Here is a 22,896-nt window from a genome sequence, read left to right as displayed (position 1 = left end):
GTGGCTAGGTTAAATTGTACACAAGTCACTCGCAATTTTACATTTATCAATAACAAATTTGATTAAAAAATAAATTATCTCAACTCGATAACAAGTAGTTTAGTACATAACAATTAAAAAATATGAAAATCCCATTCTCATATAGTAACTCATAAGTAAACAAAAGTAGACGTGTCACGTAAGAAATTGACAATAAACGAGCAGGGTATGGGTATCCCCGCGGGTACAAAGCTATACATGTGCCCTACTCATGACTTAACGGGTAGGATATAGGTACTACCCATGGGTATGAAAGTGTACTCATATCCTGCCTATGTGTGTACGGTACCCGCGGGTACCCGTACCCGTGGGCAAAATTGCCATCTTTAATCAGCCTACTCGACCAAATCTGATGTAATCGCATGGTCATTAATATGCTAGGAAGCTGCACTTGTGGACGCTGTGTTCAGAAATCAAACCTGATCGGTGGTGTTCCACTAGTAGAAAATTGGGCTTCCGTCCAGGCCATTATTTGTCCCGGTCCAGTCTGGAGCCGGGACAAATAGGCCGGCCACATCGCCCCGAAATCAACGAGAAGCTACGGGGCCTTTTGTCGCGGTTTTTTAGGACCTTTTGTCCCGGTTGGGGGCTCCAACCGGGAAAAAAAGGTCTGAGCCTTTCAAGTCCTGCTGGCATCCCTTTTGTCCCGGCCCGCGGGCCGGGATATAAGGTCCGTTGGTTCGTTCCCGCGTGGAAATCGATCGTCTCAGCATTACTCCACACGAAAACAGAGAGAAGCGGAAACGATCGCCGGTCGGAATTTGCATCGTCGTTGGCATCATGACCGGCCTTTTCACCTTCCTCTCCCTATATATATGCCTTGTTCTTCCTCAGATCTCTATAGCCACCAAAACTGCACCATTAGCCCCGGCCGTCGCTCATGGAACCCGAAATGGTCAAGCTCGTGCGCGCCCTCGACTTCCCTCGATCTGAAGTCTACTACGATATCATGGAGAAGATGAATTTCAAGATGACATACATCCTCCGTGCGAAGAGGGTGGAGAGGTGGATCCGCGCCGTCAAGAGGGATTTCCTCGACGCCGTTGAAATCATGGTTAGTTTTCCATGGCTCAAAATTAAGAGATATCATGCATAAAGCATCCAAAATTCCAATGGAAATTTTTTCTGTGTTTAAAGGTCGTGGGCTTGGACTGCGAGTTCACCGGCCCTCGCAAGGGTAACCAACGCACCGCCGTCCTGCAACTCTCCGTCATGCAACACGCTCTGGTCTTCCATATTGTGCATGTCGATGAAGTGCCACAACTGCTCATCGATTTCCTTGCAGACAAGAACATCAGATTCTGTGGCGTGGCAATCCACAATGATATGGATATGTTGCAGACCTACGGAATTATTATTCCGTCTACGATCAACCTCCAGCAGATCCTCCAAAACCCTGTCCCAAGAAAGCAGACTCCGAGTTTGATTGATTTGGTAAATCATTATATTGGGACGGGTATCGAGCAGAAGAAGAAGTTTAATTATAGGAAGAACAAGCCGCCGAAGACCGCCAAGGAATTAGAAGAAGAGGCACTGATTTTTGGATAGGGCGATTTTCCCTTGAGCCATAAGCAACTGCAATATGCCGCTCTCGACGCTCGCCTCGGCTTCGAGCTGGGTAGGAGGCTGAATGTTCTAGGACGTCGCCTAGAGGGGGGTGAATAGGCGGTGTATAAAAACTTCTACTTGAGAGCTAAACTAGGCGGAATAAACCTACACATGTGTTTACTAGTTTAGCTCAAGGTCTATCAACTAGGGTTTGCCTAAGAGCACCAACAACCTATGCTAGCATGATGAGCACAATGTGATAACAAGCTAGGTAGAGCACATCAAGCAAGATAGATATAACAAGGTAAAGCGCATAGGTTAAGGAGCTCGGGTTGAGAAGTAACCGGTGCACGAGGAGACGATGATGTATCCCGAAGTTCACACACTAAGGTGCTATGTCTCCGTCTGGAGCGGTGTGGAGGCACGTGGCACTCCAATGAGCCACTAGGGCCACCGTATTCTCCTCGAGCCTTTCCAACAAAGGAAAGCCTCGATCCACTAAGGAACCTTGGGGTGGTCACCGAACCCTTACACGCTTGGGCAAACGCCAAGTATCGGCTTGAGGCAACTCCACAACGAGGAGGCTCTCAAGTACACTGCCACAAGAGGCTTACAACACACCACCAAGAAAACCAACTCCACCAAGGATACTATGCGCCACAAGAGGCTAACACACTCCACAAAGGCCACAGCGCCACAAAGACCACCACGCCACTAAGACGATGGGATCACTAAGGCTACAAGGCCACAAAGGAGACACGGTGCCACAAGAGGCAACACGGCCACTAAAGGCAAGATGGCCACTTAGGCAAGATGGCCACTAAGGCAAGAATACCACTAAGGATGAACACACACTCTACGAGATCGAAACCCCGGAGAGAACTCAAACCGATGCACCTAATGCAATGGCTAAGAACACCACTAGGATTCTCAAGTTCTTCTCTCCCAAATTCCAACAAATCTAGAAGAAGCTATTGGGGGAATAAGGGAGGAAGAACAAAGAGTGGAGAAACACCAAGAAACTCCAAGATCTAGATCTAGCAAGATCCCCTCACTTGGAGAGGGATTCAATTGGTGAAGCTCTAGATCTAGATCTCCTCTCTCCTTTCCCCCAAAAATATGAAACAAATAGTGGGAGGATCAAGAGGAGGAAGCAAGAACCCAAGGTCAACAATGGAGGAGAGAGAATGGAGGGGAAGGGTTAGTTTGGTCGGAGGTGGAAGAGAGGTATATATAGGGGGCCCAGAAATATAGCTGTTGGTGCTGAAAAACGGTCAAGTCCGCGCCCAAAGCGGTACTACCGCTTGTCGAAGCGGTACTACCGCTCGCGCGCGAACTGCGCAGAAAACGGTCAGAAATCGGCCCAAATCGGCCCAAAGCGGTACCACAAGCGGTACTACAGCTCGAGCGGTACTACCGGGTCGGTATGTAACATCCCAAAAATTCAAAACAAAACAAATGAATATCCCTAGTTCCAAATTTTGGAACCAACAAAAACTTTTATTAAATTAAGTTTGATACATAGTGATCCTGCTTAATTCTTGTGCTATTGCCATGATTGCTTGTTATAGTAGTTTGAAATAATCTTAAACCCTAAACCTCACCCCTCATTTCACCATCCTAGTTAAAATAAAATAAAAGGAAATTAAATAAGAAAAAGGCATATGTGCCTATGACTATTTTTATAAATCCTTACCCTAAGCTCTTCTACTTTGTTTAGAGATTTGGAAAACCATCATACACCTTACCTAGTACTTATCAAACCTAATCCAAGTTGTTTCCAAAGAAAATAACAAGAAACTAAAAATGCCATAGAGGCATATGAGAGAAAAATACAAATTTATGAATTTGGGAATCTTGACCCTAAGACTTGTTGTGAATGGTTGGATCATTCCTATATACCATTTCAACACTCAACAACACCAATTGGGTCAAGCCAAGTTAAATTAAAACTCAAATGCAACATATGCATAGAGGCATATGTGACACATAGCCATAATACCCAATTCTTGTTCTATGCCCTTAAACCTTGACCAAAGGGTGTGAAACCATATCTAAACTTAATATAACACTAAATTGACCCTAACCCAAGCCTAATTAAAGCAAGGGAAACAATTGACAAGAATAATGAAAATTGACACATCACCTCTTATGTGTTATGGCCATTTTTGCAAAACTTTGAACTAGACCATTTGAAATGGTTTCAGTGGTTTGAAAATATTTCTAAACTAATAGGAATCACATTAGAGTCAAGAAATATCAAATCAAATGGAGAGAAATCAATTAGTGAGAAAATCCCAATTTCACTCACATACACATAAGGCCAATTTTGCAAATCTTCACCCAAGGCCACCATTGCTTGATCTAGTGCTTGGAGAATACTTATATATGCTAAAAAAAACATAAATGCATCAAAGAAACCAGAATCAAATCCAAGAAAATCTCAAAACCAACATACATGTGATAATGGTCAAAATTGGGTTTTATAAAATGTTCACCACTTTACCCCTCTGGTTTGGACTTTTCTTCAACCAACCTTGGTCAACTCTTGCCATGTCATCCAAGACCCTGTCAAGGTGAACAACTTTCATGTTGACCACACATGCTAACTTGGACCAGGTTGACCAGAATAGAGATGACAAGAGAGGACTTTGAAATAAAGAGAAGATGACCCCAATTTTGAAAACTTGCAAATCAACACCAAAATGAACATCACCACCACCATTCCATCACATCAATTATATAATTGAGCTCCACCAAAAAGAATTGCAAAATTCCACAAAAAGTTTCATGCGGCCATATCATCAAACACTTGGCAGGCAGAAATTGCAAAATGCAACACATCCTATTATCCTCTGGATTTTTGCCTAAACCCCTTTCCATCTTTGATCATTGTTGTTCCTGCACCCTCTCTGCATCAAGCCAAGCCCTTTTACTCTGTTTAAAGTGAGGGAATGATCACATTTGTTGCCGCCCCGTACCCATGCCGGCCACCCTCACTCCATTCCTCTCTGGTCCTCTCCAAACCACCTCACCATGTCTACTGCCTTGCCTACACTCCCCTGAGCATGCTCATACCAACCCTAAGCAAAACGACACACGCACTTGGACAAACGTTGCACGCCCAGTACCATGCCACGGCATGTCCACGCACGCGGTGAGCACGCCCAGACGACGCCCTGGACGCGCCAGTACGCCTCTCGCCTGGAGCCTCTCGTCCTCCTCTCCCTCTCCCACTTGGCACACATGATCACCACGCCTACGGCTACCTCCTAGACATCCTCCCTAGCTCGCGCACGCCCCATCACCGTCGCCATGATCGACGCTCTGCCGTACAGTACCGTCCTCGTCGCAGAAGCAACCCGAGCGCTCCCATCGTCCCCTGGACGCGCCAGCTACACCCAGAGCCTCGCCTAGACGTCGCCTACACGATGCGCACCTCGCCTTGCCCTTTCGCAGCCCGTAGCGCCATTGTCGTCGTCGACCCCTTCGCCGCATCCACGGCCCTCTCACCAGCCTATAAATAGAGGAGATCTGAGCCACAATTCTTCACACCATCTGCTCCCCTCTCATCCTTGCCCCTTCTCCACCCATCAATTTGACCCCACCTCGCCGGAGCAGCTTCAATCGCAAGCTCGTCTCCACCGGAGCCCGCAGATCACCTACATCGACTGGAGCCGCCCCAAGCCTCGCCACTGTACCAGGAGCCTCTACACCATCGACATCGGCGCCTCACACCTCTCCCTCGATCGCTGGCGGCCTGGAACGCTCTCCGACCCCCTACCTCCGTCGCCAGCACACCCTCCTCTCGCCGGAGAAGAAGAACGCCCTCAGTCGTCCGATCGCTTCCTAATCCAACGGCCGACGCTGCGTACCGTTTCGGTAAGGAAACCAGACACTGACGCGTGGGACCGTATGTCAGTAGGCCCGCGTCGTTACTGGGCTAGCTTCTCCTTTTCATACCATTTCGGCCCATCTCGTTTCCCGCCTAGCCCACTTAAGTTTATTTCAAATAATTAGTTTCACCCAAATTCAAATACTGGTGCTCCATTTAAATTTGAATAACTTTCAAACTACTGCACCAAATCTAGCAAACTCCATATCTCTGGAAAGCCCATGAAATTATCTACTTTTTGCAACTGGATTCAACCTCATATCTTGTGTAGAATTTGAATAGCAAAAATAACAAACCAGAGACTTTTCAGAATTCAAATAAATCCTAAAAATCAACCATTTTGAATTTTGAAGTGAATCCAATTGCAATAATTCAAATATAACAAACCCTAATTTACTATGTAAAAAGATGATATGGGTTCTGTACATGATCATGGACTAGAATAAAAATATTGGCTATGTAGTCAATACTAGTCCATTTAAACTATTTCAAATTTTAGGAATTTAAATCTATGAGGTGTAGCACCTCATTTAAATCATTTTCTCTAGTGATATGAAGTAATGTGATGAGCTCTACTACTTAGGTTCATATTTGCTCACTTGTAGAATTTTAATCAATATAGTTTTTAAATTGCAATGGTTATTTAAATCACATGAGATGATGAATCTCATTTAAATCACTTTTCTCAAATAATAAGTGGGAAGTGTTGACCTTGGTCAACATGTGATCATCCCTGGTTATTTGAGAAGATTAAATATTAAGAAGATTCAATGAGAGGAAATTATTTCTCCAAACCAAGGAGAAACCATAATTCCAATTTTCAATGAGAGGAAAGTATTCTCCTAATATTAATAAGGAAACCCTAGAATAATTTTTGGATAAATGTTAAGTAGTGATGCTAGATCATTGGTGTGAACCAATAAGGCTAATTAAGACTACTTAAGTATTGTTTGGTGATTGTATCCTCGTATTCGTTTATAGACGCTAGTACCTGAGACTATCAAGAGGAAGAGGTCTTCTACCAGGAGGAAGAGCCAGAAAACTTTGATCACCTCACCAATCAAGGCAAGCAATTACCAATGCAAGCTAGACTAATGCAAACTATTTTGGTTGCAAGTTTATATTCTTGCCAAGTGCAAAGCTCTACAAGAGCAAGGCACCATTACACTTTACCTTATGAACCTATCCCAAGTTTTTAATTTACAAGCTTTACTTGGTTTTATTTATCAAAGTTACTTTTTGGATTTAGAATTTACTTGGTTGAATTATAGAGTAGTACAAGAGAATCATACTTAGCCTAGCAAGCCCCAAGATACTTAGCACCCCTCATAACTAGTTGCTAGTGCTCAATATTAAAAGTGACTACTCTAGTTGGGAACTTGTGAATTGAAATGACTTTGAAAACCTTGGAATGATGAGTCATTCTATTGAAAGATTTTGAAGGTGAATATGACTGGTGAATGACTTGGTGAATTTTACCAAAAACACTGATGGTTGGGTTCAGATGCGATACCATTCCAATTTTACAAGTACCCCCACAATACCTGAATCTGGGTAAGGCTTAGCTGGAAACTTATGTATTTTAGTATGGGTTCCCTCTGAACAAGCGTCATAGGGGTTACGCCGAGGCTGCCTCCGTTACTGGTGAAGTGATGTGAAATGACGTGAAATGAGGTGAATGTCCGGCCCAAGCCCTGTGTAGTTCCCAGGCTGACCGTGTGTCTTCACTGGGAGGCCAAGCTCATGGGGAGAGGTGCCTATACTAGAGTATGTAAATGAAAGGTTAGGATTGGTAGTTCGCGTACTGCGTACGATAAATCAGGGCCAGTTACCCCTGACGAACTATTGCAATTGTTGTGGCACAAGTGTACAACCTCTGCAGAGTTTTAACCTATTCGAATAGCCGCGTCCGCGGTTATGGACACTTGGAAAGGCCATACTGTGCCGTCATCAGAACTTTTCTAAAAATATGAATGGTGACTTGTGATTTGAATTGAAAGGTGACTTTGACTTTGAATCACAACTGAGTTGTGGGAATGACACTAATGTTCCCACTTGAGTTAGTTAATTGAAGAGGCTTTGATTATTAAAAGTGCTTATGAAATAAAACTGGCTTTTATGCAAATGAAACTAGAGCTTAGAACCCCCTCACTATAGTTGATAGTATTTACCTTAGTATTAGTTTGCGAGTACTTTAAAGTACTCATGGCTGTGTCCCTGGCTATTCAAATGGCCAGACTATGAAGACGAGTACCAGAACCCGGAAGAAGGACAGCAGGACGTCTACGACAACTAGGATCACTCCTGACGTCAACAGTTGCCTGTGGAATAGATGGACTACTACTACGCTACTTTCGCTTCCGCTATGTGTTATGTAATGGATCAATAGAACTTCTATTATTGTAATGAGACTGGATCATGTGATCCTTTATTTGTAAGACGATTATGTGTTGTAATGAATGATGTGTTGTGATATCAATCTATTATGTCTCGCAAAAACAATATTCCTGGGATTGCGAGGAATGGCATAATAGGCATCTGGACTCAAAAATCCGGGTGTTGACACGGTACCGGGTCAATACCGGACCAGATGCATTGTCTCGCAGAGACCAAACCGGTACCTGACCGGTAATACCGCCCTTCCATTTTTTTCTTTAAACTGCGATACGAAAACGGCAATATCTTGACCTTGGAAACTCCGATTGAGGTGAAACCAATTTTGCCGGAAAGAGGACGACGAGAGCTACCACTACACAAGGTGAAAACATGCAAAAGAGTGAGTGATGATTTTATCATGGTCATAGAGGTGTAACCTCTCAATATGGTATATCGGGAAAATCATCACCCTTGCACATGCAACATGCAATGCATCCGGAATCTGTTTCCGATGAGCTAGAGCTTGTCATGAGAATGAACACAAGCTCTAACTTATCTCATGGATAAGAACCAAGAAGAACTAAGAAACACGATGCAATACATGCAAGGTTTGAGCTCTCTCCGATGTTGCAACCTACTATCCTATCGAGCACAAACCTTATCCTTGCGCGTTCTTCTCGAGTCGGCAAGCTCCGTCTTCATACTCTTCATGATTGTACATGCCATCGTCTTCCTTCAACATACATGCCACCATCTTCTTCCATCTTGTACGCACGCCACCATCTTCATCCATCTTCAACGCCGTCTTCTCTCTTCATCTTCTACGCCGTCTTCTCTCTTTCATCTTCTACGCTGTCTTCTCTCTTCATCTTCAACACCGTCTTCATCATTGTACTCCGTCTTCTCCATCTTACAACCTTGAGTCCAACACATAGCTATGGACTTGACCTAAGATTGATTCTCAATGCATCCGTTAGTCCATAGGGATTGTCATCAATTACCAAAACCACACATGGGGTAATGAACATGTTCTTACAATCTCCCCCATTTTGGTAATTGATGACAATCTCTTTGAGAGGGTTTATATATGGAATTTAGCGAACAACCCAAAGTTGAATATTTAGAACAAACTCCCCCATAATATATGCATGTGTGAATGAACTTGAATTTCATTGTACATACCGGCAATTAAAGCCTAGCCGAGTATCCTCTAAATATTCAACCATGCAAAGCAACAAATGCAAGGCATGAAAGGCAAATGCTTAAGGACCAACAAAAGCAATTCCCTTAAACCCTCCAAACTTCTCCCCCATTGGCATCGATTGCCAAAATGGACGAAAGGTCTGGAAGGCCAATATAGTGAGCGTTCCTTCATGAGTTGTGCATTTCTCATAATTGTGAGTGAAATCAAATGCACATATTCAATGACGAATATTCGGAGGAAATCAAACTATATTGAGGATCAAAGATTGCAAGAGGATGTGAAGGTGAGAAAGCTTCGACAAATGAAGCAAGCAATCAATGAACCAACAATATACTCTAAGTAATATGTGGAAGCTCGCCAAAGTTTGTGCACAAGATAGACAATTTGCATTTAAGAATAAGGTGCACAAGCATGGCATCATCACTCCCACAAGACCACTCAAAGATTGTGCCAAAATCAACTATGAGTGCTTGAAGATGCAAATGGTATAAAACGAGCACTCATAGCCAAGTTCTTTGTGGAGTCATCAAAGAGTCAAATAAGAATAAAGGAATGGACTCCAACAAAGAGGATATCAAAAGCAATGTTGAGAAAATCGCTTATCGGGTTCAACTCGGTCGGCTGACGATTAGCGATTAATAGGCAAATCGGACGATTAATCGGGCGATAAATGAGTTAATCGGACGATAAATGAATTTATCGGCTAATCGGTGACCACTGAATAGGGATTAATCAGGCGATTAATCGTTGAATCGGACAATTTTTTGAACAGTGATCAAAAGATATGCACCATCTCTTATGTGTATAAGTTTCTTAAGTGGACAACATCACAAAGACGTTTATTCACAAAGAAACATGCACACACAAGATAGGTACAAGAGAGATAGAGCAAGATATCCAAAACAAGCATGCTCAAGGACTTATCTCATTATAGAAAAGTAAAACCAAAAATCAAGTAATGAGATAACCAACTCCCAAAGAAAGCAAGGTTCCAAATAAACCAAACCCTCAACGATTTTCATGATGGAACAAAAGTACCGAAAAGAAAAGGTTTGTCTTCCAAGGTCAAATCCTTGAAACAAGGGAGTGTTCTAGCAAACATAGGAGAGCTCCCCCAAAATTAGTGCACTATTTAGAATTTTGCATTTGAATACAAAATGCGCAAATGCGGGATTATTGCTCAACCATGTTTATCAAAACACTAACAAGGTTCAAGGGAAATAAGGAGATCCAAAAGAAGCAAGGAAGACAAATGGGAGTCTAACCCACAAGGACAAATTCTTGGCAAGAAATGGAGCAATTGAGCACATGAGCCAAGTGTGAGGATGATCCGGAACAAAACCACACAATTTAATACCAATTGTCCAAGAACAAGAGGTATTTAGGAAATATCCATATTGTAGTTTGTGAGTATGTCCAAGATTATATTCACAACAAGAAAGCATATGGTAAAGTGGGATTTGATTGAGCAAACATGTCACATAGGAGCAAGATAATCTATAATATCAATTCTATGTGACACAACCTCAAATGTTCAAATTTTCTAGGCTTGTAAAATGCACAAGGCACAATACTCCCCCATAATGTGATAAAGACATTTTTCGTGCAAGAGGAAAATAAGAACCAAGTGAGATAATTAATGGACATTATAGAATTTTAATTCATCATGTCGCACATTTTAGGATTGTGAAATGCACAAAGCATATCACTCCCCCAAAAATGGGATAGTCCATTAATTTCTCACATGAGCCAATAACTAAGATATCAGTAAGATGCAATAGGCTCAACAAAGAACAATTGTACATGATGTGCCACCCAACATATAAGAAGCAAGATAAGCAAGTAGGAAGCACAACATACACAATCACATGCAAGGTACAAAACCAACACATGTAGAAGGGGAGCGAGTAACTTTCAATGTAAAGGAGTTGAGGACTCGTTACCTCAAGGAGGTGCATAGGTAAAGTATGAAAGGAATACAACTTGACTTGAGTAAGTGAGAATGATGAAGATCCCCTAAGTCTTCATGAGCTAGTCAAGCCTCCATGCCCTCCACATGTACCTATTGATCAAATTTTGGCTTGTTGGTCCCCAACCAAGTTGGGTCCTAAGAAGTTAGTCACAATAGGCTAGGCAACCCAAATGGTTCTTTTTACGAAACCACTTTGAGTTCCAAAAAATTTGGCAAACACATCGCCAACCTTATCCTTATGTAGAGAATAAGCACCATGGATCAAGATAGGGTTGGATGAGTTACCACTAGTGCAAAAGGAGGAGATGTGGCCCTTCTCACGGCATATGTAGCATCTTCTTCTCTTCCCCTTCTTCTCACTTGATTTCTCCACAACGGGAGCCTTGGCTTGATCCTTCTTGGGTAGCGGCCCTTCTTCAAGTTGAGGTAGACCTTGAGCTTGGCCTTGAGGTAGACCATGAGCTCCATCTTGAGGCCGCTTCCCTTGTTTCTTCACGCCAAGTGGCTTCTTCTTCAAGGGGCACAATCTAACATGATGCCCTTCAATCTTGCACTCGAAGCACACAATCTTGGCGGGGTCCTTCACATGCCCTTGGCCCTTCTTCCGCTTGTGCGAGGTGGACTTGTTCTTGTTGTTGGAGTTGAATCCAAGTCCACTCTTGTCATTTGGGAATTGCTTCCCTTCATGACCCTTTACCAAGTCCTTCTTCAAAGAAGTGACTTGGGCCTCGAGCTCTTTGATTCCCCCTACATGGTTAGTAACAACACAAGTACTAGAGGAAGTGGAAGCTTTATTGTTAGAGCAACAAGGCAAGGTATGTAATTCACCACAAGATATAGCAATAGCATGGGTGGGTGAATTACTAGCACTAGCACATGGAATTGTAGAACAAGGCATAGAAGGTAGTTCACCACGAGATAAGTCAATAGCATGAGTGGGTGAACTAAAAGCACTAGCACATGGCAAAATAGCATTTTGAGAAGTAGTGCTAGCACTCACATGAGGCCCACAAGATTTTACCTTTGACACGATAGCCTCATGGGCTAACTTTAGCAAATCATGAGAGACTAGAAGATCACCATGGGAGCTAGAAAGCTTTCCATAATTTTCTTCCAATTTCTCATAATTGCTTGTTAGCAAAGCAAGTTGAGCCCTTAGCTCAACATTCTCCTTCAAGATGGAGGCTTCACAAGAGATAGAGTTAGTAGCACAAGCATTATCAATCATGGCACAAGGAGAAGGCAACTTAGCAAGCTCTATTAGGTTGAGAGCCTTAAATTTCTCATGTGACTCGGTGAGTTTGATGAGCTCACTCTCAATAGCCCTAGAGCTACTTTTGAGAAGCTCAAAATCCTCAAGGAGTTTATCATTAGCACTTACTAGCTTATCATTTTTAATTTGAAAATCATGTGCCACCTCTAAAGCTCTATCACGAGATTCCCTTTCCATAAGTATCCTTAGAGAAAGGTTCTCTTCAAGAGTTTAATTGGTGACTTTTTGTTCTTTAAGAGCTTCACTAAGAGTTGCAATCTCGTTCGCATACTCGCGCTCATGCTCTTCCATTTTCTCAATACGTTTTGTGCTCTCAATGGCAAAATCAAAGATTTTCGTAAAGTTAGAGCAAGAAAGTTTCTTCTTATGAAGAGCATGAAAAACCGGCTCTCCCAACTTGTTTAAGGAAGCAACATTAAGTCCTTCCATATCGTTATGGAAGGAGATGAACTACTTGAAGCTCCATCCAAGATCTTGTCTTGGCCCATAGTATCTTTGGTTTCCTCTACATTGTTAGTCCAAATACTAGAGGAAAGCAAAGTATCTTCATTATGGCAACAATACAAGAGAAGCATATCATCATGGAATGAAGATATGCAAGGACTATCAACACTAGCATGTAAAGCATTTATAGTACTACAAGTGTTAAAGTCCAAAGATGAGACATTGCAATGGGATAGGGATGAAGAATCATCAAGAGAAAGCTCACCATCAACAATGCAATTTTCATCACCACTCACCATGCCATTACCTTGTGTCTTACCACACATTGGTGAAGTGGAAGGAGTGTGATCATCCTCAATGGTCTTGGATCCACCATATGTATCTCGAAGATTTGTCCAAACCTCATGAGCACTCCGGAAAGGCGCAATGGAGGAAATCACTACATGACTCACAACATGATAAAGCAATTTAGTAGCTTGAGCATCTAGATAAGAGTTTTTCTTCTCTTCAAAAGTTGGATTTTGTGGATCCTTAGGAAGAGAAAAACCCATATCAAGAATTCGCTCCACATGTGGGTGCATGCCCCTAAAATAATCAAGCATGTAGAATTTCCAAGCATCATAATTAGTGCCATCAAATGTAAAGGTGGAAATGTGCACTAATCCTCTAGCCGACGTCATACTCTCTAGGCGGTGAAGCCCACCAAGATAAGAGAGCCCTAGCTACGATACCGATTGAATGTTCTAGGACGTCGCCTAGAGGGGGTGAATAGCCGGTGTATAAAAACTTCTACTTGAGAGCTAAACTAGGCGGAATAAAACTAAACATGTGTTTACTAGTTTAGCTCAAGGCCTATCAACTAGGGGTTTGCCTAAGAGCACCAACAACCTATGCTAGCATGATGAGCACAATGTGATAACAAGCTAGGTAGAGCACATCAAGCAAGATAGATATAACAAGGTAAAGCGCATAGGTTAAGGAGCTCGGGTTGAGAAGTAACCGGTGCACGAGGAGACGACGATGTATCCCGAAGTTCACACACTAAGGTGGTACGTCTCCGTCTGGAGCGGTGTGGAGGCACGTGGCACTCCAATGAGCCACTAGGGCCACCGTATTCTCCTTGAGCCTTTCCACCAAAGGAAAGCCTCGATCCACTAAGGAACCTTGGGGTGGTCACCGAACCCTTACACGCTTGGGCAAACACCAAGTATCGGCTTGAGGCAACTCCACAACGAGGAGGCTCTCAAGTACACGGCCACAAGAGGCTTACAACACACCACCAAGAAAACCAACTCCACCAAGGATGCTATGAGCCACAAGAGGCTAACACACTCCACAAAGGCCACAACGCAACAAAGACCACCACGCCACTAAGACGATGGGATCACTAAGGCTACAAGGCCACAAAGGAGACATGGTGCCACAAGAGGCAACACGGCCACTAAAGGCAAGATGGCCACTTAGGCAAGATGGCCACTAAGGCAAGATTACCACTAAGGATGAACACACACTCTACGAGATCGAAACCCCGGAGAGAACTCAAACCGATGCACCTAATGCAATGGCTAAGAACACCACTAGGATGCCCAAGTTCTTCTCTCCCAACTTCCAACAAAGCTAGAAGAAGATATTGGGGGAATAAGGGAGGAAGAACAAAGAGTGGAGAAACACCAAGAAACTCCAAGATCTAGATCTAGCAAGATCCCCTCACTTGGAGAGGGATTCAATTGGTGAAGCTCTAGATCTAGATCTCCTCTCTCCTTTCCCCCAAAAATATGCAACAAATAGTGGGGGGATCAAGAGGAGGAAGCAAGAACCCAAGGTCAACAATGGAGGAGAGAGAATGGGGGGGAAGGGTTAGTTTGGTCGGAGGTGGAAGAGAGGTATATATAGGGGGCAAAGAAATATAGATGTTGGGGCAGAAAAACGGTCAGATCCGCGCCCAAAGTGGTACTACCGCTTGTCGAAGCGGTACTACCGCTCGTGCGCGAACTGCGCAGAAAACGGTCAGAAATCGGCCCAAATCGGCCCAAAGCGGTACCACAAGCGGTACTACCGCTCGAGCGGTACTACCGGGTTGGTATCGGGTCAATACCGGACCAGATGCATTCTCTCGCAGAGACCAAACCGGTACCTGACCGGTACTACCGTCCTTCCCTTTTTTTTCTTTAAACTGCGATACGAAAACGGCAATATCTCGAGCTTGGAAACTCAGATTGAGGTGAAACCAATTTTGCCGGAAAGAGGACGACGAGAGCTACCACTACACAAGGTGAAAACATGCAAAAGAGTGAGTGATGATTTTCTCATGGTCATAGAGGTGTAACCTCTCAATATGGTATATCGGGAAAATCATCACCCTTGCACATGCAACATGCAATGCATCCGGAATCCGTTTCCGATGAGCTAGAGCTTGTTATGAGAATGAACACAGGCTCTAACTTATCTCATTGATAAGAACCAAGAAGAACTAAGAAACACGATGCAATGCATGCAAGGTTTGAGCTCTCTCCGATGTTGCGACCTACTATCCTATCGAGCACAAACCTTATCCTTGCGCGTTCTTCTCGAGTCGGCAAGCTTCGTCTTCATACTCTTCATGATTGTACATGCCACCGTCTTCCTTCAATATACACGCCACCGTCTTCTTCCATCTTGTACGCACGCCACCATCTTCATCCATCTTCAACGCCGTCTTCTCTCTTCATCTTCTACGCCGTCTTCTCTCTTTCATCTTCTACGCCGTCTTCTCTCTTTCATCTTCTACGCTGTCTTCTCTCTTCATCTTCAATACTGTCTTCATCATTGTACTCCGTCTTCTCCATCTTACAACCTTGAGTCCAACACATAGCTATGGACTTGACCTAAGATTGATTCTCAATGCAACCGTTAGTCCATAGGGATTGTCATCAATTACCAAAACCACACATGGGGTAATGAACATGTTCTTACAGAGGCATTTCCGGGCACTTGGCTACAATAGCCGTATGGATCGACTAAAACTTAATATTTATGAGTAGATGCATGGTGGTGTGGTGTGTGGTCTCGTGTGTGCCTTCTATGTATGAACATATGAATCGTCGCGATCAATATATTAAATCTTTCTATTATATTGTTATTTAAATTCCTTAGATATAGTACTGCGGGCATAACCAAGCAATTTCAAACTTGCGGTTTAAAAATAATTATTTGTCCACTTGCGATTTTATATTCCTCATATTTTTCTAATAGTTATGCATATATTATTTGTCCACTTGCGGTTTAAAGATTGAAAGATATTAATTATTTGACCATATTATATGAATAATGCATATATTATTTGATAATAATAATAAATGAATAAAAATAAAATTATTCCATATTCAAATTTATCACACTTTTCTAATAGTTATGCATATATTATATGTCCACTTGCGGTTTAAAGATTGAAATATATTAATTATTTGGCCATATTATATGAATAATGCATATATTATTCGATTATAATAATAATAAATGGATAAAATAAAATTATTCCATATTCAAATTCCTCACATTTTTTAATAGTTATGCATATATTATTTGTCCACTTGTGGTTTAAAGATTGAAATATATTATATATTTGGCCATATTATATGAATAATGCATATATTATTTGATACTAATAATAAATAAATTAATAAAATAAAATTATTCCATATTCAAATTCCTCACATTTTTCTAATAGTTATGCATGTATTATTTGTCCACTTGCGGTTTAAAGATTGAAAGGTATTAATTATTTGGCCATATTATATGAATAATGCATTTTTTTATTTGATAATAATAATAATAAATGAATAAAAATAAAATTATTTCATACTTAAATTCCTCACACTTTTCTAATAGTTATGCATATATTATTTGTCCACTTGCGGTTTAAAGATTGAAAGATATTAATTATTGGCCATATTATATGAATAATTCATATATTATTTGATAATAATAATAAATGTATAAAAATAAAATTATTCCATATTCAAATTCCTCACACTTATTTAATAACTTATTTAATAGTTATGCACATATTTTTTGTCCACTTGTGGTTTGAAGATTGAAAGATACTAATTATTTAGCCATATTATATGAATAATGCATATATTATTTGATAATAATAATAATAAATGAATAAAAATAAAATTATTCCATATTAAAATTCCTGACACTTTTCTAATAGTTATGCATATATTATTTATTCACTTGCAGTTTAATGATTGAAAGATATTAATTATTTGGCCATATTATATGAATAATGCTTATATTATTTGATAATAATAATAAATGAATAAAAATAAAAATATTCCATATTCAAATTCCTCATGCTTTTCTAATAGTTATGCACATATTATTTGTCGACTTGCAGTTTAAAGATTGAAATATATTAAAATTTCTCACATTGGAATGCTATATTATTATCGTATGGTAGTATTTACAACAATGTACAACCACATTCGTGGGAGCACGCATGGAAAGAACAAAAAAGTTAAGCATGCTGAGGGTGGAGTAGTGTGAGGATGGGTGACTGACCGGTAAGTGACCAAGTCTAGAATTTGAGTATAGATTATGTGTAATTAGTGTTAACAATGGTCCAAGTGAGAGAGTAAAGAAAAAAGAAAAAAGAAAATTGAAAAACAAAAATGAAAATGAAAAAAGTAAATGAAAAAAGAAAAAAAACCTTTTGTTCAGTTTGTGGTTATGAGCCGGGACATAAGGTCCTCCAGCCCAAACACCTGCATCGCAGCCACGTGGTGGACTTTATGTCCCGGTTGGTAACCAGGTCGGGACAAAAGGGTGGGCCTTTTGTCCTGCCGCCCTTGTCCCGGGTGGCCGCTAGGACAAAAGCCTCTTACGGGCCGCGACAATAGGCCTATTCTCCAGTAGTGTTCATTACCACATATGGTGTGAATAATGTGTTCTGCGCGCCTTCACACACACTTGATGGAAAGATGGTGGTGTAGTGTCTTCGGGATGCCACACATGGTCTCCGTCATGACTATTGTTGGAAAAGGCGATGCCTAGGCATCGCTTTAGCATGCTTAGGCATTAGGAGATAGACAATCGCCTCGGCTAGGAACTAAATGGAAATCTAGGTAGTGCAACTAAGAAATTGTCTTCCCCAATAAAAAATCATGCAATATTTCAATGACGAATATCGTGCTTACTACCATCGAGGGAAGCAGGCCTTGGCGAAGTCCATGGGGACTAACTGGCAACTAACTGCATAAGACATCAGCATCCACTGATACATTGGGAACTATCATGATTACTGAGGTGATGTGGTATTTTTTGGTGGTTGTGTTAATGAGATAGGCAAAGCTCGGAGTAGAAAGCACCTGTATGGGGAAGAGAAGATGACGCTTCAATACTCGGTTCACTAATATGGTCTCATTTGCATGGTCATGTTTATTAGAGTATACGTACGGTTTAGATAGTCTAAGATAGAGATAGATCTCGTGTCTTGTCTTGCACTCCAAAATGATCCCTGTACGCCTATATATACTCGCCCATGAGGCTCAATAATACATCCATCATATTTCGCATATCCCACTCTATCCTTCAACATGGTATCAGAGCGGCACGCTCCTTGACCTAGCCGCCGCAAAGTTTCCATGCCGCGTCGTCCCCGGGGAGGTCGATCTCCATGATCTACTCCGGGGGCTGTGGTGATCCGGCATACCAATGCATGGTGTAGTATGCAAGCCTGATATAACACCAATGAAACACCGTTCCACTAGTATTATATCGCTCAGAGTGGTACAACAGAAACATATGCGGGTCCAAGGCATGTCTATAGAATTACATACAGACTCAGTTACATAAGATCATCACAGCCTCCTACTTTACAATGAGGTAAAACTGCAGATAACTACAGAAGAACGACTCGTAGTCTAATCCTATCACGAACTCTACTTGTAGAGCATTTCACTAACTACAGAGGCTAAGAATAGATTCTAGCTAAATAGGAGCTAGGTTTAGGAAGCTAGTTCCCTTCTATGGCTAAACTAGGTTTTCTCCTTGTTGGATGTGGTATCTAACTTCTCTGACAGGGTCCTGTCTCTTTAAGTAGTTGTTGACTCCTCGGCTTTCGAGTTGCACTGTAGATCCTCCATCGTGGCCTCCATATCTAAGCAGGGGATTTAAGAGTGGGATGAGTACGAGCGTACTCAACAAGTTCATTATAGGAAAGAGGTGTTTAATGCACTAGCTACGGCATTAGACCAGAAAGTCTAATACCAATGCAGGTTTTCATAATCATTTCTTCAAAAGGTTGCTTTTATTCAGAAGAACTATTTCCGTCAGCCTTCACCGGTTTACTAGAACTTCATGGAGCTCCTTTCCGGCTGCGTTCGCAGTTCCATATCCCGGAACAGGGAGTGACAGGTCACGGTTCTTTACACTCTGCAGAGGTGTGTTGCTTTACCCATAAGAGATCTTAACCTTGGTGCCAACCGGGCAATTTCCCCGTCCACACTTCCTATGGTGTGAGGCCCGGTATAAGGTCTAGCCAATCATGTTCCTCCGCTACCTCGAACACCCACCCTTTTTTGCATACCCCGACCCTGGGTCCTCGCCGGTCCCATTATTCCCACTCACGGGTGGACCCCGACCACGACAACAGTTTGGGACTCGTTAACCAAACTCCTTCGCCGGTAGCTGCAACCCATCATAGACCGCAATACCGTGGGGACTTAAGGCTTCCCCAGCCAACCGCTTGTTCTTCGGGCGACAAGTGTCTACGGACTATGCCGTGGGGACTTAAGGCTTCCCCAGCCAACCGCTCGCCCCCGACAGATACAAGTGTCTACGGTAAAGCGCATCCGTTGATGAACGAGAGGTGGAAACACTTTTGACTACTCCGTCCCACTCCGGATCTTATGGTTAACACGGGTATTACGGCACAAGAATCACTGGCAACATTTGTTGTTTAATCCTAGATGGATATAAACCCTTGCAATGGAACCTCCACCATATCAACACAATCCATGGTTCCATTGCCCACCACATAGTCATATTCATAGTTATGAAAATAGTGGTTTTGGTTTTTATGCAATAGTGATAATCATAGTACTTGGCAAGTAATTTGATAAAGATACTCAAATGACATGAGCAAGTGATGAACTTGCCTTTCTTGACTGCAAGATTATGCAGGCAAGGTCTTCGATACGCAATAAACCCAAATTCTGAAATAGCATCATCGTCCGGTAAGGACGATGTTTAAAAGATTGCCAAGGATGCAATAATGTATAAGTATGAGATGCAATCGCTCTAAGCGTAATCTAACCCCGATGATTTAAGGTTAGTGAGTTGATATGATTGGTTTTAGAGTGTGTTACACTTTTAGAGTGATTCACAGACAAGGTTCTTATTCAGGTTTGTGTTGTTTTAGAATCATATGCAGGTGGTAAAATGCATAGTAATAATCATACACATCAAGGAATAGTAGTTGTATAATAAGTAAAGAGCAGTTGTCAATTTTAAGTCCTATAATGCATGGTTGATGATTACTTATTATATAATTCAAAAGAATAACTTTTGAAGAACATGTTATTTAATAAAGAACAAATATGATAATTAGATTGGTGGGGTTCTATGGTTGACTATGGTTTCATCTAGTTTCTGAAGTTAGTATTAGATGGATCACAACCTAGTTGGATTCATTAGCTACTAGGCTTGTATTGTTGAATTAAGCCTAAACATCTTAATTACCAATAGTTGCTATCAAGGTGGTATACCTTGTTGGCGATAGCTAGCTAGGGTTTATAGGTCCTTATAAGCAGGGTTGATGATGATTCTTTATTTACTTCAAAAGAATAACTTTTGAAGAACATACTTCTTAAGTAATAAGAAGTATATCAGTTAGGGTTGAGGTTGTCTAGATTTTGCTACCTGATCCACTAAGTAAGGAATGATTGGCTCCTGAATAGGATGGTTCATAATTATGCAGTATTTATAGGGTTCAGTGGACTATGGTTATGTAATGATAAATATTGGGCCTAGATGCTATTGGGGTTCATCTCAATGGTGTGATGCTAAGCATGGATGAATAAGGATGATGGTTTTGACAGTAGAAGCTAGGGTTTAAACTTGGTTTAACCCTACTTGATTATCTAGGTCTGATAAGATGAACACATGGAATACTACATTGCTAGTGATAGGGTTCTACATTTTATGTGGACATAGGTATGTCTTTAGTTGTTACTATGGAGCTATGAATGAAAGAAGATACCATGATCACATGCTCTAACCTAGGGTTTAGGTTAGAAGTAATTTAGGTTTCATATTGATTATTGGAGCTAGGGTTTGGTGCATAATTGAATTAGGGTTTTAGGGTTCCACATGAAATTATGAAACCATAATGTTATTTAAAATGGAACTAGGTTTCATAATTACTATTTAGTTCTTAGGTTAAGAACTTCATTATCAAGTTGAAATTATTAATAACTTTGAAATAAAAATAATATTGGATTTGATATTTTATTAATTTTAATGAATTAATAATTAAGATAATTATTAATTAGGTTTAAATCCTTCTAATAAGGATTTAACAAAATAATAATTAAAGAAAATAAGTTATAATGTTTTATTCAACTTCTTACTGGTTTTTATTTATTTTAGAAACTTTTCTTAATTATTGAAGTTTAATTGAATTTAGAATTAATAAATAAGGCTTAAATAACAAGTATTAAATAATTGAATTTTTATTAAAAATATAAATTTTATTTTATATTTTTATTGGATAGATTTTTCTTTTATAAGAATTTTGATATCTCATTTGTATTTTTCTGAGCTTTTATGAAATTTCTACAATAATTTGAAGTTGCAGCAATTTTCTGGAATTAAACTTTAAATGAAATGACTAGATGTACCCGGGTGATAACTACCCCAAGCCACTGACTAGTGGGCCTGTGGCCACGTCAGCTGCCACGCGTCTTTTGACCAGAGTCAAAATCGACGACGTGGCCAGGAGCATGGTGACCGGCGGGCAGACGTCGCCGGCATCGCCGATTCCGGCCATGCTCGGCTGGGTGACTGGTTCCATTCGAACCAGCGCACCGCGAGGAGCCTAAAGGTGGCGGCGCCGCTCCGGTAAGGTCACCGGAGCTCGCTCGCCGGTGAGGCCGAGCGGCGGCGCGGACAGGGACACGGTGCGGCGGCACTACGACGGGCTAGGGAGCAAAGCGATCATGCCAGGGGGTTCAGCGGCTCACCAGGAGGACGCAGGGCGTGACGGCGTAGCAAGGGGAGTTGTGGTTCACCGGAATTGCTCGATGCCGGCTTCGGAGAAGACGACCTGGTGCGATTGATAGGAGGCGCATCAGCTCGATTCCCCCTACCCGGTGATGATGTCGAGCATGGTGGTGACGACGGTGGTCACGGCGGGGCCTGGGGCTTCCCCAATCGGCTACGATGGCCGGAGTCCTGTCGACAAAGGTTTCGGCAAGAGGGGAGAAATGGAGCAAGGAGGAAGAAATCGAGCCAGGGGTTCGTCTTGGGGTATTTATACGGTGCCTGGACGCGTGCCTAGTCACGAATTCGATCGAGCAGAGCTTGCCAGCGGCGAGGAGAAGAGGAGCACGGCGTCTCGGTGGCCTCCATGCGTGAGGAAGGGGATGAGGATGATCCTCGTGATATTTTGGCTGAAGGGGTACGCGGGCTGTGCTGGCTTCGACTGCTGGACTGGGCCTGGGCTGGTTCTGGGCCTTCCTAGCTGGGCTGCTGCGGCAGGCTGCTGCTGGGCTCCTTCGGCTGGCCAGGTCCAGGTAAGCTTCTCTCCTTTCTCTTATTTCTTTTCTGTTTTCAATTTTCCCATTTGAATTCATATTTGAATTCTGTTATATTTGCAGGTGTTTTATATGTTAATTCATTTTTTGATGTTGTGTGATGACTATCACATCATCATTTTGTTTGAAACAATTATTTCATATTGGATTATGTTACATACTAATGGGTGATTCAAAATAGCCATTAGGCATGATGTTATGTGATGTTATATCCCCATTCTAAATGTTATTTTCTTATTTTGTATCCATCTGTTTGTATTGTTAGGTTTTGGGTACTTTTTAACTCAAGGTATTTTAGGGTTTGTTCATAAGGCTTGGTTTCTATTTAAGATGGGATGACTTACA

At 41.7% G+C, this 22,896-nt stretch overlaps 1 protein-coding gene across 1 annotated transcript; it reads left to right on the top strand.

Annotated features, from left to right (window-relative positions):
* Window positions 1–931: 931 nt before the first annotated feature.
* LOC127310436 (uncharacterized) lies at window positions 932–1,587 on the top strand. The gene is made up of 2 exons (XM_051341116.1): window positions 932–1,093; window positions 1,177–1,587. The coding sequence occupies exons 1-2, from the start codon at window positions 932–934 to the stop codon at window positions 1,585–1,587; spliced, it is 573 nt and encodes a 190-aa protein (XP_051197076.1).
* Window positions 1,588–22,896: the final 21,309 nt, after the last annotated feature.

This window comes from Lolium perenne, chromosome 6 (assembly GCF_019359855.2).
Source record: "Lolium perenne isolate Kyuss_39 chromosome 6, Kyuss_2.0, whole genome shotgun sequence".
Classification (NCBI taxonomy): Eukaryota; Viridiplantae; Streptophyta; class Magnoliopsida; order Poales; family Poaceae; genus Lolium; species Lolium perenne.
This window is presented reverse-complemented; position numbering and strand designations above follow the sequence as displayed.